The sequence below is a fragment of the Equus asinus genome, chromosome 13, assembly GCF_041296235.1.
Source record: "Equus asinus isolate D_3611 breed Donkey chromosome 13, EquAss-T2T_v2, whole genome shotgun sequence".
NCBI classification, from domain to species: Eukaryota; Metazoa; Chordata; class Mammalia; order Perissodactyla; family Equidae; genus Equus; species Equus asinus.
In genome coordinates this window covers 31,200,672-31,218,278 of record NC_091802.1, presented here as the reverse complement: position 1 = coordinate 31,218,278, position 17,607 = coordinate 31,200,672, and the positions used below count along the sequence as shown (strand labels likewise).

Below are 17,607 nucleotides of genomic sequence, written 5' to 3'. Positions count from 1 at the left end.
CCCTCACAAAACCAAAATCATTTCAGAGAATGAAATCTACTCCCACATACTCTGTCCTCCTCAATAGCGTGTCTACTTTTAATTGTTTGGAAACAATTCATGAAGAGGAAAAAATCCAATTTAGAAAAATATCCCCACTGGGTTGCTCACAGAGCAAAGTTTGCAACACAACTCCATTCTGTGTGGGTAGGGTTCACCTAACTTCTGAGGAGCCTGCTGCAAATACAGAGCCTATCACAAACCTAGACTCTGGTGCCAGCCCAAGATTCTGTTTTAAGGCTGTTGAGTACCTTGGATTTGTTTGTATCTATCTTTGTGTGTTCAGGCAGGGGGAGGGGGAGGGAGAGTGGAACTCTTTAACTTACTTCCCATTTCTGTGTGGTTTTCAAATTCAAAGTAAAACTCCTCTGAGTCAATTAAAATTAAGAATCTCCCAAGGACCCAAGGGGGAAAGTTGGCTCCTAGAAAAGGCAGCTCAAGGCAGGGGGTGGAATGATTTGGTCCGTCACATGGGTATTTTCTCTCCCACTCCTTTTCTGTGGGTATAGTGGTCACAGGCAGCAGCAATTTTTTTTTCCAATAATGCTATTTCTCCTAGTGACGAATGGGTGAGGCAAGAGAGGAGAGGGGGGCGTTGTTTCCTTTCAGGCGCATTTGAAGATTATCCTCATCTTCCAAATGTAAATCTTCCTAATCTTCCTGGTAACCTTTTCCCAGATGTTAAGAACACTATGGAATAAACTAAACAGCCCAAAAAAATCAACAGGAGTCTGAAGATGATTTTTCTCTTGGGAAATTAGAAGGTGAGCAAATCCCAAGGTTCTAGCCAAGGCCTGATGAGAGATTTATTAAAATTCTTTATTTATAAATTATTTAAATCCTACTCAAACACAGTGGAAGTAGATTCAATGAAGCACAAAAAAATTTATAAATTTGGACAGTGATACATTAAAAATGTGAAGATAGATTTTTTAGGGCAAATACTGCTTATCATTGCTTTCTTTCTGTCCTGCCATGCCCCCTGCCTTTAAGAGAAAAGCAATGGCTTTAAATCAATTATTCTTTCCTGAAATGCCATCTCCCCATAACGCGCTCAAAATCCACATCAACTCTACTCTGCTGTTGTTGATCTGAACCACAGAGACCAGGAGTTGCAACACCCATTACAATGGCAAGAAAGCCAAACTTCCTAAACCAGCACTAATACTATGGACAGAACTTTCATCAAATGGCTCCTGGGTCAACCAGAGGGGAAATACAAGGTTATACCAGTGCTGGCCTGGCCAGTGGGCCCTCTAAGGGAAATTGAGGAGCACAACTAGGTTTATTAAAATAACAACTGGGCAAGGTGCCTACAATGCTTAATGGAGCATAAGGCCTGGATCTGGGGATAGAAGCTGCACTTTGCATTCTTTTCCAGGAAGGGAGGGAGTGGCAGTGGCCTAAGTCCCTGGAAACTCTCCTCAGTGCCCTGGCTGGCATCCTGGAGATTTTCCCAGCTTGTTCTGGGAGGGGTATCCCACTCTAAGCAATAGGTTCCACTAAGCCTTATAATAAATAATACAACCACCATGGAAGTCAAATATTTAGATTCCCACTAAAGCCGTGTTTCCCAAGTGTGGGTCCATGAACCTACAAGATAATATTTACTACTCCATATCCAAGCCCCATTTTCAACTCCTTGCTGGGTTACTATAATTCTAACTAGCTCTTCTCTTGATTTACCTTCTACCTCCCTTGCTCCTTCCTGTGAGTTATAGCAAAGAAGTTATATCATTTACTAATTCACTGCTAAATCTGTTATGAAATACAGTACTAGACCAGATCATCACAACACAAGACAACATACAAGAAAATATTGTTCCCCTTTATTATCAACAGCAATCTCACTAAAAAATCTTGATGTTTATCTGATTACTGGTTTAATGTGTGTTTAATTACTGGTTTATTTTAATGTGTCACCTCTTAATATGTTTTCTAGTTATTCTCTAAGGATGGAAAAGATCTTGCTAATTCTAATACCTTCTGTTTGTAAGGCACTTAAAGTATTTTTAACAAACTTATTTAATCCTCACAGTACCTACGGAAGATAGGCAATATAATTACCTACATGCTACAGATGAACAAAAGTTCCGAGAGGCTAAGTGATGTGCTCAAGATCATATACACAGTATATGCTCAGACAGGACTTCAGCCCAGGTTTGCCTAATTTTAAGACAGTTGCTCTTTCTGCTACAACTGGGCTAATGCTTAAGTCAAGTACACCAAATATAAAGCTAAATGATTAGGTGATTGTTTTTAAGATTTCTATGGCAGATTAAGTAAATCAGATCTTTTCAGGCTGCTTTCAGCATTGTTTTTAAGAGGCAATCAAATATCACTACTCTTTATGCCCCCAGATTTCCATATTTGTTTCAGTTCCAATTCAACTCAGCATACTTTGCTGAGAGCCTTGTATACACCAGATACAGCACAAGAGACTAATAATACAACGATGATTAAGTCACAGCCTAGTTAGGAGGTTCTCACGGTCTGCTCATACGTCCATGTTCAGAGTAGACGATCTGGGAAATACAGAAGATTCTACATGTTCCTTTGCTTGACTCCTTCCTTAGTCCATTCCTTTACTGACTTCCAACATTTACTAAGCAGAAATGAATAAGACACAGTGCATGCCCTCTAGAGTTCATAGCTCAATGAGGGAGACCAACATGCAAATGAATAATCTGTAATAGACCTTGATAAATGCAGTAACAGAGATACAGTAAAATGCAGTTAAGAGCGAAGAGAACTTCTTCACCTGAGCAACTACCCTTACCTGGGGAAATCAGCACAGGCTTTTCCTGAGAGACTGTCTTAAAATATGATGCTCCATTGAAATACTAGAACGTCAGCCCTTTAAAGCACACGTTCATACACTCCTTAGTCTCCTGCAAACAATAAATGCTCACTATTGGTATGCCGAGAGGACAAAGTGCAAACTCTTCTTGCTGAGTGCTTGGCCTGACTAAGGGCTAGAAAGGAGAAAAAAGTATCACAAACTCCTCAGCAGTTGTTTCTAGTTACAGTCATTTTTACTATCAGGCTTCTAGTGGTTTCAATGGTGGCCCCCAAAGATATGTTCATGTCCTAACCCTCAGAACTGTGAATGTGACCTTATTTGGAAAGCTTCCTGAGGGCCAGGACCTGCTTCATCTAATCCACTCTGTGTGGTACCCACACAATTATGTTAATTAGGTTCTTAGTTGCAGCTAGAGAAACATATTAGGTCTTGTATTAGTTTCCTGTGGCTGCTATAACAAATGACCACATAATGAGTGGTGCTAAGGTGAATGGCAGCATAGCAGGGCTCCGGAGAGGGACAAATCTGCAGGTGGGTTCCTATTCTGCCACTTCTCAGCCACATCAATTGGAAAATTTAATAAGCCTAAACTTCAGTATTCTTACCTGCAAAATGGGAATTGTTGTAAGCATTAAATAACAGAAAGAACCCAGAGCACTTAGCATAATGGCTGGCCCACAGTGAGCACTAAGTGAACATGAGGCATTCTTATTACTATTGTGGACACGAATGCATGTGACAGCCGAATAAACAACAGTGATCAGCTAGAGAGGGAAGTTCAACCAAAGTCAATTATCAATTCTTTGCATGGATCTTATTTCCAGCCCAATTTTGAATCTTCAGTTAACCTCTCTTCCTCATCACCCCTATGGTACCCATCACTGCCATCACCAAAAACAACCAACAGTTCTGAGACCCTGTTATTTGTGATGCCCAATTTTTCCCACTAAAGATAAGAGAAAAGTAGGAGCTGGCCCAGTGGCCTAGCAGTTAGCTATGGACCCTCCACTTTGGCGGCCCGGGGTTCACCAGTTCAGATCCCAGGCATGGACCTATGCACCACTTATCAAGCCACTCTGCAGCAGCATCCCACATATAAAATAGAGGAAGATGGGCACGAATGTTAGCTCAGGGCTAGTATTCCTCAGCAAAAAGAGGAGGACTGGTGGCAGATGTTAGCTCAGGTCTAATCTTCCTCAAAAACAAAAAAAATGATAAGGAACAGTATTGTCTAAAACTTGTTTTAAGAATACCAAAGTCATTCAGACCAAGCCTTTATCTAGTTGTCTCTGTTTAACTTGAAAATCTCTTTTATCTTTCTTCTCCTCTAATCACATGTCCTTCCATCTTTTTCACTAAAGACCAATGCCAGCACTGATGCTTGCAAGTGATCACCCGTCCTTGTTATATCCTTCACTCATATCTTCAACAGTTCCCTCTCCAGTGGTTCCTTCTTCTCTACCCACAAACATCTTCCCTCAACCTTGCTACCCCACCAGGCTCCCATTCCATCTCTTCCTGGATGTTTTGGCCAAACTCTCAAGCTCAGTCTGTCCTAAATTAAATTTACTATCTCTTTCACTACCCAACCCTGCCCAAATCCACTGCTGAAATTTAACTCCTCTGGTTTAATGCTACTCCTTTCTTCTAGGCACCAAAGCTTGAAACCTACTAGTCCCTTTCAGGACCTTTGCACTTGCTTCTCCAAGTTATCTGGAACACTCTTCCTTAAAACTTTCACATAGCTGGTTCCTTCTGATCATTGAGGGCTCATCTAGACTCCCTCTACTACAGAGATTCCTCCCCTGGCTACCTTATCAAAAGAAGCTTCCTCCCAAGTCATTCTCTAGTTTCATTTTCTTCATAGAAACTTGCAATATCTGAAATTAATCTTATGTATTTTCTGACATTGTCTAATCCATGCTCTTATGAGCTGCTTGAAAGCAGAGACTATTTCTGTCTAGCACAAAATAGTTGCACAGTAAACATCTTTGAAAGAATGACTTTTATGGACTTTTATTTTCCTCTTCATAACTACCACTCTTGCTCAGCCCCACAACCTGGAAAAGATAAATATTTAAAGGAAGCAAGCTTGGACCACAGCCTCCTAGCTGGCCTCCCTTCTGTCTGTTTCCTGCTCATACAGTTCATTTCACATACTACCTGTTATATAATTATCCTAAATCACAGCTCTCATCTTGTCAATTACTTCAGAATTCATCAATAACGACCACCCAGTGGCTACAAAATTAGGTATAAACTCCTTATATAGGCATTCACAACTCTCCTCTGGATCCAACCTACCTTTTTAAAAATCTTAAATTCCCTCTTTTAACCATTTGTTTTGAAATAATTATAAAAACAGTACATTGCAAAGAAATGTACAGGAATTCCCATGTACCCTTCTCCCAGCCCCTCCCCAATGTTAACATCTTACACAGCTCTTGTACAGTATCAAGAAGCTGGTATAATCCATAGAGCTTATACAGATTTTACCAGTTATACATACACTAGTGCATGTGTGTGCACATGCACAGAGGCATGCAGCTTGCTTGTATAGCTCTACACTATTGTATCATACGTGTAACCTTGGGTAATCACCACCATAATCAAGATACTCAACTGTACCATAAACACAACGCTCCCTCTGTTAACCCTTTATAGCCTTACTCATCCCCTCATCCCTACCCCTGGCTGCTACTAACCTGTCCATCTTATAATTATTTCAAGAATGTTACATAAACTGAATTATTTTTATTGATGAGTAGTATTCCATGACACTGATGTACCACAGGTTTTTAACCACTCATCCACTGAAGAACATTTGGGTAGTTCCCAATTGGGGGCTAACACAAATAAAATTGTTATGAACATTCATGGGCAAGTTTCTGCATGAAAATAAGCCTGAAATTTTCAGGATAAATTCCCAAGAGTGTAATTGCTGGCATCCTACTCTTGCAACTTCATTTTCCCAAAATTCCATTCCTGCTCCCACTTTGTAGTCAAACAGGATTACTTGTACTATTTCCTCTTTCTCTCTGGTTTCTAATCCTCTCATCATAGTTTGCATATTTATTATTAAAAGCTGCTTAAATCACTTTTTGAAAGTGGATGAAGAAATAAATTAATACAGACAGAGAACAGAGATGAATGGAGGGAAAAAATAAATAAGAGATGATAGAGTATTTTTATCAATCTCATCCCAATAAAATGTGATCTCTTTCCTATAAACCTGCATCTTATTCGCTTCTCTTATAAAATGTATGATCTTCCACAGTCTCATAGATGCATACATGCCCTATACTTCCATTAAAACAGTAACCTCCCTGGAGACAGATAATTTCTTATTAATTTTATATTCACTCAGACACCAAGCACAGTGTTTCTGTTAAAACAGGAGCTGAAGCAAAACATAATCTTCATTGTTGAATGAATTAATTAATTAAATATCTTTGCCCTAAGAAGACTCCAGTCTAACCAGGAAACCAGCATGTTATATTTTCATTAAAAAAGATAACTAATGATTACAAGTCTATACAGGATAAGTGCCAAAGGATAATGGAAGCAAAAGTGTTACAAAAGTGCAGACAAGTGAGCAATCCTTTCTGCAACAGTTGAGGGATGCTTTTTAAGGAAGGAAAGGTTCAAGGGAAACCTTGAACATATGAGTAGAACCCAAAAAAGTGAAAAAGGAGTCCCTTTTGGTAGCCATTAGTTAAAGAACACCATATGGGTTGATCTCATTCTTTATAGCTGCTGGATAATATTCCATAGCATGAATGTGCCCCAATTTTTAAAACATTCTCCTAATAATGGATACTTAGGTTTGTATCAGTTAGGACTAAGTTTGGATCCATGTTACAGAAAACCAAAATAAGAGTGTTGTAAACACAAGATACTTTATTTCTCTCTTGTATCAAAGAAGCCCAGAGGTTGACAATAAGGTTGGCATGTGCACTCCATGGTCTTCAGAGAGCATGCTCCATTTTTCAGCTCCACCATCCTAGCACATGACTTCTTTTTCTAAGGTTGCCTCACGAGCCCAGCCAACACATCTTGTTACGGACAACTGGAAAGAAAGAGGAAAAACAAAATGGCCTATCTCCCACCTAAATCAGCTCCCTTTATGCAGCCTTCCAGAAGTTTCATACAATACTTTCAGTTCTATCTCATTGGCCAGAACTTAGTTATGTGACTATGCCTAGCTGCAAGGGAAGCTGAGACACGTGGTGTTTTACGTGAGTGCATTCCTCTCTCAAACAAAATTTAAGAATTTGTAACTAAAAAAGGATAATGGATATTGGGTAGCAGCCAGCACTGAGAGAGCAAAACTGCTCAGCAAGTCTTGCCCAGCCAATAAGTAAGCACACACATCATCTTCTATAATCAGGAAAAAGAAGAAAAAAAAGAAAAGCAGCACTTCAGACCCTGACTCTGAAACAAACGTGGAAAAAAATCCAGGCATTACATCTGGTTCTACTCACTAAAATAGAAGAAACCTTAATGCCATTTGTGTAAATGACTGACTCCCTAACAAAACAAAATTTTTCCCTGAAGTTTACAATAGTCTTATGATAATCATGTTCATTTTCCACCATGAACAAACTAACCTGTCACCCTGTAGGTTTTTACTTTGAATATTTGTTGTATTTTTTAGTCAGCAAGCTAGTACTGAATTTGAAGTCCCCTGCAGAAATTTGCGTAAACTGTTTCTCTTTTCTTTAACTATGTTTCTTTTCTTAATGCTTCTGTGCCTCTAAATCTTCCTTTCACAGGAGTCCCAGCCATAAGATCATTTCTAGTTTTTCACTATTATAAATGATGTTGCAGTAAATAACTTGTAAATGCCACCATGAATACATAGTGACAACTTCTCAAACTTAGATATCTAAAAAAGCACTTGCAGAAACAAATGATACACACATTTTTAAAACATTCTACCAAATTGCTATTCAAAGAGTTGTATCAGTTTACATTCCCACCATCATTATATGCACGTCCCTGATTTCCCACACATCACTAACACATGAGATTATCACTCTTTTTTTATTTTTAACAAATCTGATGGACAGAAAATGCCTCATTATTGTTTTAATTTGCATTTCTCTAATTACTATCAAATTGGTAATTATAGTCTAAGATGAGCATCTTTATTATGTTGGTATCAGCCATTTGTATTAATTATTCTTTGAATTGTCAGTTATCCTCTGCCCATTTGGAATGTCTTCTTACTGATTTATAGGAGTTCTTTACATACTCTGGATATTAATCTTTTGTTATAGATATTATTACTACTTTCTTCCAATCTATCACTTAGTTTTTACTTTGTTTATGGTATCATTTGTTTTACAAACTATTAAACTTTGATGTAGTCAAATTTATCAGTCACTTCTTTTCTGACCTCTGGGGTTTTGTCTTGTTAGAAAGACCTTCCCATCCCAAATTACAACATATTGTCTTCTAATACTTGTAAGGTTTGCCTGTTATATTTAAACTACATGGAATTTATTTTTATATATGGTATAAGGTAGGATTTTCTCTAATTATTTTGCTAAAGGGGTAACCAGTTGTCCCAACACTATATACTGAATAATCTATTCACTCCCCTACTTTGAAATGTTATCTTGACCACATGTTAAATTATCACCCAGAATTAAGGCTATTTCTGAACTTTCTTTTTCTGCTCTGTAGATCCATCTGTCCACCAATACTACAAAGTTTTAATTACCAAAGCCTTTATAGTATGTTTTGACGTCTGGTAAATCACCCTCCTCACTATTGTATCTTTAAAAAAAAAAAAGAAGTTGACTATTCTCATAAATTTTCTCTTCCAGATGAATTTAAAAATCAACTTACTAAATTCTATTTAAACATCCTATGGAGATTTTTTTATTGAGATTGCCTTAGATTTCTAGATTAGAGATTTCTCATTTTAAGAGCACTTGAATGTTTTCAAAATTAGCATATATTTACCAACCAGCTACTATGGGCTGAGTTCTGAGAGAAATGCAAAAGGTTTTAAGATGGTCTTTGCCCTCCAGAGACATACAACCTGATTAGGGGGAACAAGATATAAACAACTAGTGCATTAACTGACCAATATCTATTATAGAACTAACCTTGCGGCTCACTTATAGTCTTTACAGTATGCACTTTGAGGCTTATTTTTTTTTCGCCTCTGATTTTACTTCTGCTTTTGGGTTTCTGTGTGGTTTTTTGGCCTTTTTTTTTTTTTTTTGGTCTTTTTAAACACTTGACAACACGGTGTGTATATTCATAACCGATTTATTTTTTACTGTCACCCTAAGTAAGAAGTTTTATTACCATCTCCATTTTACAGATAAGAAACCTGAAGCTCAAAGAAGTTAAGTAACATTCCCAAGATCACAGAGCAAGCAGGTGGAAGATAGCTAGGATGTGAAACCAGGTTTCCCCAACTTGGGCCGCCATAGGGCCTCCTCTTCTTCCTTCCCCCTTTTAAGTTCTTGCTACTTTGTCAAATGCAAAAATCATCTCTGAAATCAGAATAGGGAATGAATATGTGAACAGCATCCGGCTTTGTTTCCTGTTTCATCCTCTCTACACGTGCCCAGTGCATAATAAAATCGTATGCGGGTGACGAAGCCATGCTTTCCTCTGCCGCTGTCAGGCTGGACCTGCCAGAGTCCCTCTCCTTCTTTTCCCTTAACCCAAGAACAGGATCCAATGCAAAGCTTGCAGGGCCCTGTGCACTACGAAAACGTGGGGCCCCTTTTTCGACAAGTATTAATACTTTCAAGAGGGGAGAGCTGACCATTCAGGGAGGCACAGGGCCCTTCTGGGCACTGGGGTGGGGAGGGCCCAACCACAGGCGCGCTCCGCCCACGAAGCAGGCCCTGGCCAAGTGTGTCATTTTTCTAACCTCAGTCCCTGGCTTTGCAGATTCACAGCCCTGCTCCGATGAAGAAGGCTGCTCAGAAGTCTTCCTCCCTACCGACAGCGACTACGACTCCAGCGACGCCTTGAGCCCCCGAGACCTGGACCTGGTCTACCTGTCGTCGCACGACATCGCCCAGCAGGCCCGAAGCGGCCTCAGCGGCAGCGCCCCCGACGTCCTGCAGGTGCACGACATGAAGACTCCCTTGGGGCCGAGCCAGGATGCCCAGCGCCGGGGCCCGGGGCCGGATCCCGACCACGCGTGTGCCGAGTGCCTCCACAGTCTCAGCCTCACGGGCTTCGCAGCCAAGAACCACGCCAAGATGGCGCCGGGCGCGCGGCCGCCGCTGGGCTTCCTGGGAAAGCGGAAGCCGGCCAAGCACCCGCACTACGGCGGCTTCAGCCGCCACCACCGCTGGCTGCGCATGCACAGCGAGACGCAGTCGCTGTCGCTGTCCGACGGCATCTACACGCAACACCTGTCCCGGGCGTGTGTTCTGACCCAGGAGCCCAGGGAGGCCGAGCAGCTCAGACCCGCCCCTGATGGGCCGCGAGGCGTGGCTCTGGCACACGCCGCGAGCCTCCCTGAGGAGCGGAAGAGCAGCTTTCAGGACCCGAGGCCTTCGGTCCGCCGCATCTACGTGGAGCCCTACCCTGCCGCCCTGGTGGACGCAAAGCCCTGGGCCGGCTTGAGCCCGGCCCCTGGAGGCCACTCCCGCCTGCCCAGCCCCTCGGGCCCAGAGATGAGCCCAGAGGGTCCCACCACCTCCCCAGTGTCAGAAATACTCAGCAGCATGCTTTAGGGAGGTCCGCAACTGGCTGTCCACGTTCCACTGCAAGTCCCTGCATCTTTCATCACCCTACCCCATGCCTGCCCCTACCGTGTCTCCATCCATTTTCAAATGGTTTGAACGTTAAGAATCTAAAGGTTACAGGTGCAAGTCCCTCTTTTTTAGAGTTGGGGTGGAGGCGAGAATTGCCAGTGTCATTCCCAGTTCAGCCTACACAGGGCATAGAAGAGCTTTTGTATCAACAGGAGTCCTCGACACAACAGTTCAAACATGCCACCCTGTTGGTGGCACCTTTGTCTGAGGTAGGGTACCCCAGGGACCCACCCTCAGTTCTGCAGCTGACTCTGTAATCTGATTCCTGGGTTTAGGACTCTTTCACAAATTTGCAATTGATGGGGAGGAGTTCTGTAGAAGAAAATAAGATTAGCGTTATTTTTCCTTCCATTCCAAACCTTTAGAAGAGTTTGGGCAAAAATGCCCAGGTTGTGTCTCTAGGGCACAGGGTCAAGTGGACTAGTCCTGAGTTCCCTGTGGGCTAAACCAAGTCATTCCAAAGTGCAAGGTTGTCAGCAGCTCACCAAAGCCAATTTATCCATCAGCCCCACAGGGGCTGATGAGGTAGGCCTAAGACAGGACTTTTCTTTGCTTGATGCTGTGTGGAAACCTCCAGAAACAAAAGTAGAGGATGCTTCTCCTCTAGCTCTGTCTTGCAAAGATAGACTAGGGCCGGAAACAACCCTTCCTGCACACTCAGCTTCCATTGAAGCATGAAAATGGGCCATATATTATTCCAGGGTGCAAGGAGACAGCTGAGTTAAGTGAAAGCCCGGATTATAGACAAGACAAGGGAACGAAGAGAGTCATAAGCAAAAATGTATTTCCTTTACAATCCTAAAATAAGTAAGTCCATGGTGGCTGTGTCTGAAAATGACAGTGCATCTGCTCCAGATTCTTAGGTAATGGAAGTGTCATTGAACAAGAAAGTAAATACGCTTCAGACATGGCCAGGCAGTGAGGGAGTCCTTACAGCCATACAGGCACATCTACCCACCCACACATCCTTGAGTTTCTGCCTTCCCCTTCTCAAAGGGCCCCTTCCAAAGTCAGTTTTGCCCTGAGATCAGCTAGCCCCCTGGCCTCAGGGAAAATCTTTCCTTAGAAGGCACTGTCAGTGGCTTCAAGACTATGCTCACAGACACCTTAAAAATCCTGCTTTGGTCTCATTGCCTCCACCTGCCTTTCTCGCAAACTAGAAACCGGAATCAAAGAGAAATCACAGTACATATTCAAAAAAGGCATGAGCCTTCTCTCATTTCCTAGAGCCAAGACCCATTCAGTTCACTGATATTCTAAATGGTCCTTTTCTGCTTAACAGGCATTTTAGTTAAATATTGCTCTTTACGGCCCTACCCCTGTCCTCACAATTCTCCCATTCCTCCTCATGGGAGTTCATACAAAGTCCCCTGTTCGTGATGTTATTCTGATCCCTTCCATTTTTAAAACATTTCATTTAAACACAAATAATTACCCTGGAGGAAAGGTACAAATTTGGCCCGTGGCCTATGGTCATTAGAAAACTAAAGCCCAGAGCACAGTCTTTATTTTTTTAAGAGATTTTATACTCAATGAACCTCCCAAAGAATCTTGATCAGAATCACTGCAGTTCCTTTTCCATGCCTGGGAGGATGTTAAAATGCAGTTTTCTTCTGTTCTAGGTGAATTCTATATGTATGGAGTGCTAGAGCTAAAAGGGACCATAAAATTAGTCTAAGTCCTCACCTTTACAAATGAGGCAATTAAAGTCCAGAGAGTTAAGTGACTTGCTCAAGGTCACAGAGCTTTAGTCTCAGAGTTAAGGTCAGGACCCAGAACGCTTCCCTTTATGCAGGCTGTCCCACTGGGAATTGGTACATACCTAGTCAACTCTTGATTGTCTATAGGCTATTTACCTAGTTTGCAGATCATCTATCTACTTCTATTTCCAAATTCAACTCCTTTTCTCAACTTTTACTTAACAGATTTCCAATATCACAGGGCTTCTTGTTGCCAGGAAATACAAATTTCACCTAATAGACATCTAAGCTAAGTTAGTTAATTAAAAAGCAAATTTGGACAAAAGTCATTTCAAATTACATACCATATGACTCCTCTTTAATAACAAAAATGACAAAGTCATCTGCACTCATTTTCTACTTATTTCTAATTATAAGACAGATTATACCTGTTGAGTGCGTTTGTGAGATGACATGCTGCAATTGTCAAGAACTAAGGAACCAAGTGATTCTCTGATCATGACCTTTCTGATGGCATGGAAGGAAGTTTGTGACTGTGAATTAGATGGGAGCATTCAACAGGCAGCAAAAGCAGAGACTGACCCGCCCTTCTGGCCCCTCATTTGTCAGCAAGTTCTGGCACACTGGACGAAATAATGACTCATGAAGTAAAATTGCATTAAATCCAAACCCACTAATATATATTGGGGACAAGGGGTTGTTTTTTTCACCTTCTATGAGGAAAAGAGATGCACGCCCAAGAAACGAATAATGCACATTAGATTCTAAAGGGCGTACTTAACCAACTTGAAAATGCATTTTCCTAGCAATATTCCTGTGTAAAAGTGAATGTTATATCCTCCCTAATTAGGTGTTTATTCGAGTAGGTTCCCTCCAGCTGTACCTCCACTTTGCAACATCTTATAAGCCTAATTTAAATCAATACATTCTTTTTTTTTAAGTTGCTTGAACTTAAATGCAAGTTAATTTCTTTTTTTTTTGATTGACACCTGAGCTAACATCTGTTGCCAATCTTCTGTTTTTCTTCTTCTTCTTCTTCTCCCCAAAGCCCCTCAGCACGTAGTTGTATATTCTAGTTGTAGGTATTTCTGGTTGTGCTGTGTGAGACACCGCCTCAGCATGACCTGATGAGTGGTGCCATGTCCATGCTCAGGATCCCAACCGGCAAATCCCTGGGCCGCCAAAGTGGAGCGCACGAACTTAACCACTTAGCCATGGGGCGTGCTCCTAAATTAATACGTACTCGTGAGAGACAATTGTGTTTTCTGATTCACAGTCCTTTATTCATTTGTCCAGTCTTCTCATTATAGAGACTTTACAATGTCTGGGGAGTTTTTGTTTGTTTTGTTTAGTGCTATTGGTTTGGTTTGGTTTTGGATATGATGGATTTTTCTCTTTCGTTATTTTCAACCCCAACCTGGGAGCCTCTGGAGGAAACTCTCCTGTCCCAGATCTTCTTTTCCATGATTTTTCTAACATGCTTAACTCTCACTCGTATTATCCAGCCTTCATCATTTGTGAAAACCGCCAAAAATCAATGACCAAGGCCCTGCCATATGTCTGTCTCTATTCTGAGTCTCGCGGGGCACGAAAGAATCAAGTATGAAGCACTACTGGGCCACAAGGAGCTCACAATCTCATATGAGTGTAGCCATTGTCACCATACATCTTCACATCAATGTCTAAGAAGAGTCGTCAGCCAGGCTGACATAGTGCATGTTGGGCTAGACATCTTGATTTCACTCGCTCTGTCTATTCATCAGGAGGACAGCCCGGAAAATGTAAGTCACCGATGTATATGCTTGGCAACCATTTACAAGGCTATCACATCTTAACTAATCTTAATTGGTGAGGGTACCTGGGAGACAGTAATCAAAAACATTCACTCTAGGGAACGGGTATTTTAAGAAGTGGATACTTAAAGATGAGACCTATTCCATTTTAAGAACATTCACTAATGCTCAAAGCAATAACTACACTGGAGAAAATGGTTCCATTTGGTTTGAAACTTGAAGCCAGTTAGTAATAATATTCCTACAGCCCCATTCCTGAAGGATCCCAAAGCACTTTATGAAAAGCAATGACTGAAGCCTTGTTGTACTCCCCTAAAAAAACCTTGTCCAGGAGCCACCTGGCAAACACCTACCATATCCTTGCCAGGAGATCATGCCAGACAAGTGGAAAAGAGGACTGGCCTCTCATTCATTGTTATCCTGCCACAGGAACATGCACCCCGAGTGTTCAGCTCTTCCCTTGAAGACAACAGTTTTAGACAAGGAGGCATACTAGAAAACCCCAACTCCTTGGCTTCATATTCTTCTTCACGATCCACCCGAGAGGTACTCACTCTCTCTTGGAGAACTATCAACTCAAACTGTTAAGGGGTCTGCAGTGCATTTAAATTTCCCAATTATGTCAACAGCACACAGAATTCACTGGCTTCTTAAAATTGATGCTTGTTGGAAAGATGATGCCATTATTCTACAGCTCTCTCCACTTCATATGTAGCAGAGCTACAGCAGAGTGTGCATCTCTTGGTCTATTTGTTTATTGAGCTATAACATACCAATTAGAGAGGATAGTTATAGATTAACAAGAGAACACTCTCAGAGAATTGAAAGTGCTACTTTGTCACTTTACAAAGTCTAAATATCTTTCCAGATGATTCAGTGAAGCAAAGCTGAATTTTTTTTCCTGGTCACACTTTTAAGGAAATTTTTTAAGGAGCTATTTGGAAAGTAATGATACCTCTTCACAAGAAGTAGGGTGAACGAGAAAAAAAACTTGTTTCTTTACCAGTCACCTCTCATAAGATGTTCAAATACATGGCTTATGACTGTTAAGCTAAACTTCAATGCGGCCTTACAAACAACAAGAGTAGTGTATTTGAAACGATGTTGTACAGCTTGGAAACTTATGCTAAGATCTTAATTCACAGTTTTTCTGAGGTGTTGAACTTTGCCATTAGCAAAAATTATTTTTAGAAAAATCCATTGACTGTTTATGAAGTACTGATTTTGCCAGATTTCGGGTCTCTGGTTTTTCCACCACATCTGCACACAGTAGTTATATTTGTTTTTTTCAATTATTTCTTCTATTTCCATTAATAATGAATTTGTAAAATGGTCATTCAAAAGGACAGTTGGTTTGTTTAGCAATCAGATAGGTAGACTGTGAAAATATTCTGTTTTGTTAAAACAAGTAGCAGGTTTGTTGTTGTTTTAAATATTATCCTAGGGTCTTTCCTCTCCAGATATATGCATTTTCTATTTTAGAAAAAACCAATATTTAACTTAGTGGCAAATGTTATGAAGCTATTAATTAGTGCTTTTTACTCCTCCTCCTTCAGTCCATGACATGAAAGTCTGAATATGCTTTCACAGTAACCACCATCTAGTAGCTGATTTATAAAAACCAAGTCTGGCAAATTGTTCTCTTAAGTCATTCTGAGTTGCTGTGTGGCTTCTTGCCCTGTGACAAACCAGATGTTTGGGGATATCCCATGTTTGTGGTCACAAGCATCAATTTAATGTTTGTAATAGGAAAAAAATTAAAAGAGAGAGTGAGAGAGAGGGAGAGTGTGTGTGTGTGTGTGCGTGTGTGTGTGTGTAGTGGGGGAGGGGTGTTTCATAGAAAAAAGTAATTTAAGTGACATTCTATTAGGCAGTGTTTAATTGCTTCCTGCCTAATGTGTACATAGTAATTTGGCTGATTATTGGTTGTTATTAGAATTTATTGTATCTTGTTGCTATGTATGCAACTGGGTGTATGTAAAAGTTTAGACTTCAGTACATTATCTGCACAATTTTGTGTGCGCTAAACTTCTGTAAACGTACAGACGAATCACGTATGGTGTGTTAAATGTGACCTCCAATCTTGAGACAATAATATTTTGTATTATGTACTTTTGCAAACTATTTGAACATTTTAAATGGATATTGTAAAAGGCCAGTACCCTCAATCAAAAACAACACTGGTACAGTGCATGCCCTCTTCAACTTCCCAATTTATAAGAAGAGGTCAGGGGTTAACAAGAATTAAGATAATTTTTCTAATGGCAAGTATTTTTGATAATTTCCTACCTGTCTAATTGTATTTGAAAGAAAAAATTGTCAACAGAAGAAATCTTAGCTATCAGAGGGAATGACTTTGTTTCATAAGCATTAAATAATACTAACATACTTTATAGCTAACCTGATGTTGTTGAAATCGAGTTCAAGTGTGAAGAAGTCAAAAATATTTGATTCTTCATGAGATCTTTTTCTTTTTAAAGGGCAATTTCCAAGCCCATTGTCTCCAGTGTGGAGAAATGTCATTTAAATAATAAACTAATAGCATTGTCAGTACTTGGCTTACCTGATGGTTTTCCCAAGTCTGAGTGAAGTCACACGTCTTTCACCCTTAGCTTTTAAAATCTCACTGAAACTTTGGAAGAGTTATTATTTGGGGCATTGTTTTGACAACTTTCAGAAAAGTCTGACTGACCAATTGGCTCTTGATTGATCAATAGCATTTGTGTTATTTCTCTTGCATAATTGGTTATGGCCAAGTATCGAAAATACAGCAGCAGGCTGCCATGGCAAATACTCTCACCAAGTTGCACACAGGAGCTTAGACATCTTAACGCCGCTCCTTCCTCCACTGCGTGCATGTTTAAACATCTTCAGTGCATTTCTGCATGTGCTGTCCTATTTCTATTTCTCTACCCCTTTATTTTCACACCCACAAAGCTCCTCCCTTACCCCTCCTCCCTCTGGCTGACTTTTGACATTTCTTCTGTGTTTGAGAACACTACAAAGAGATTACTTCAATCCCAGGAACCTGTACAAAGGTTCTCCTGATTTCCCAAGGACGGGAAATATGCCGCTTTGGACCATGTATGTGTCTTATGCTGTTTTACAGAGTTTTTTAAAAATACACACACACACATGCACACAAATTCAACTCTTTATTGGCATGTTTGTGGTCGGCTTTCCTGACAGCCTCAGAGGGCTGTTCTGTTGTCCTGGCCAAATGTGCTGTTTTCCCTATGGAAATTGTCACCTTTCTAAGCAAACCACTACTTTCTTTTCCAAATTCTGTCTTTAAATAAAAGTTTACCTTCTTTTTCAAACCAAATAGATGACATTGCTCTTTAATATCACCTTTTCTCTATGAACATTCTTGGGGAGGTATTGGGGGAGGGACAGAATGGGGTATAGAGTAAGAGGAGGCCTTTCAAATTCAAGCTGCTAAGCAAGAAGGCTGCATTCACTGAATGTGTAGC

At 40.7% G+C, this 17,607-nt stretch overlaps 1 protein-coding gene across 3 annotated transcripts in view; it reads left to right on the top strand.

Annotated features, from left to right (window-relative positions):
- The window catches only part of ANKFN1 (ankyrin repeat and fibronectin type III domain containing 1), a 364,521-nt gene extending 353,823 nt beyond the window's left edge, over positions 1 to 10,698 (top strand). For all 3 annotated transcript variants that reach the window (XM_070482963.1, XM_070482964.1, XM_044745817.2), the window contains exon 20: positions 9,764 to 10,698. In XM_070482963.1, the coding sequence (XP_070339064.1) occupies positions 9,764 to 10,560 (797 nt within the window). In that variant the 3' untranslated portion in view covers positions 10,561 to 10,698. The remainder of the gene's footprint in view (positions 1 to 9,763) is intronic.
- The last annotated feature ends 6,909 nt before the right edge of the window (positions 10,699 to 17,607 follow it).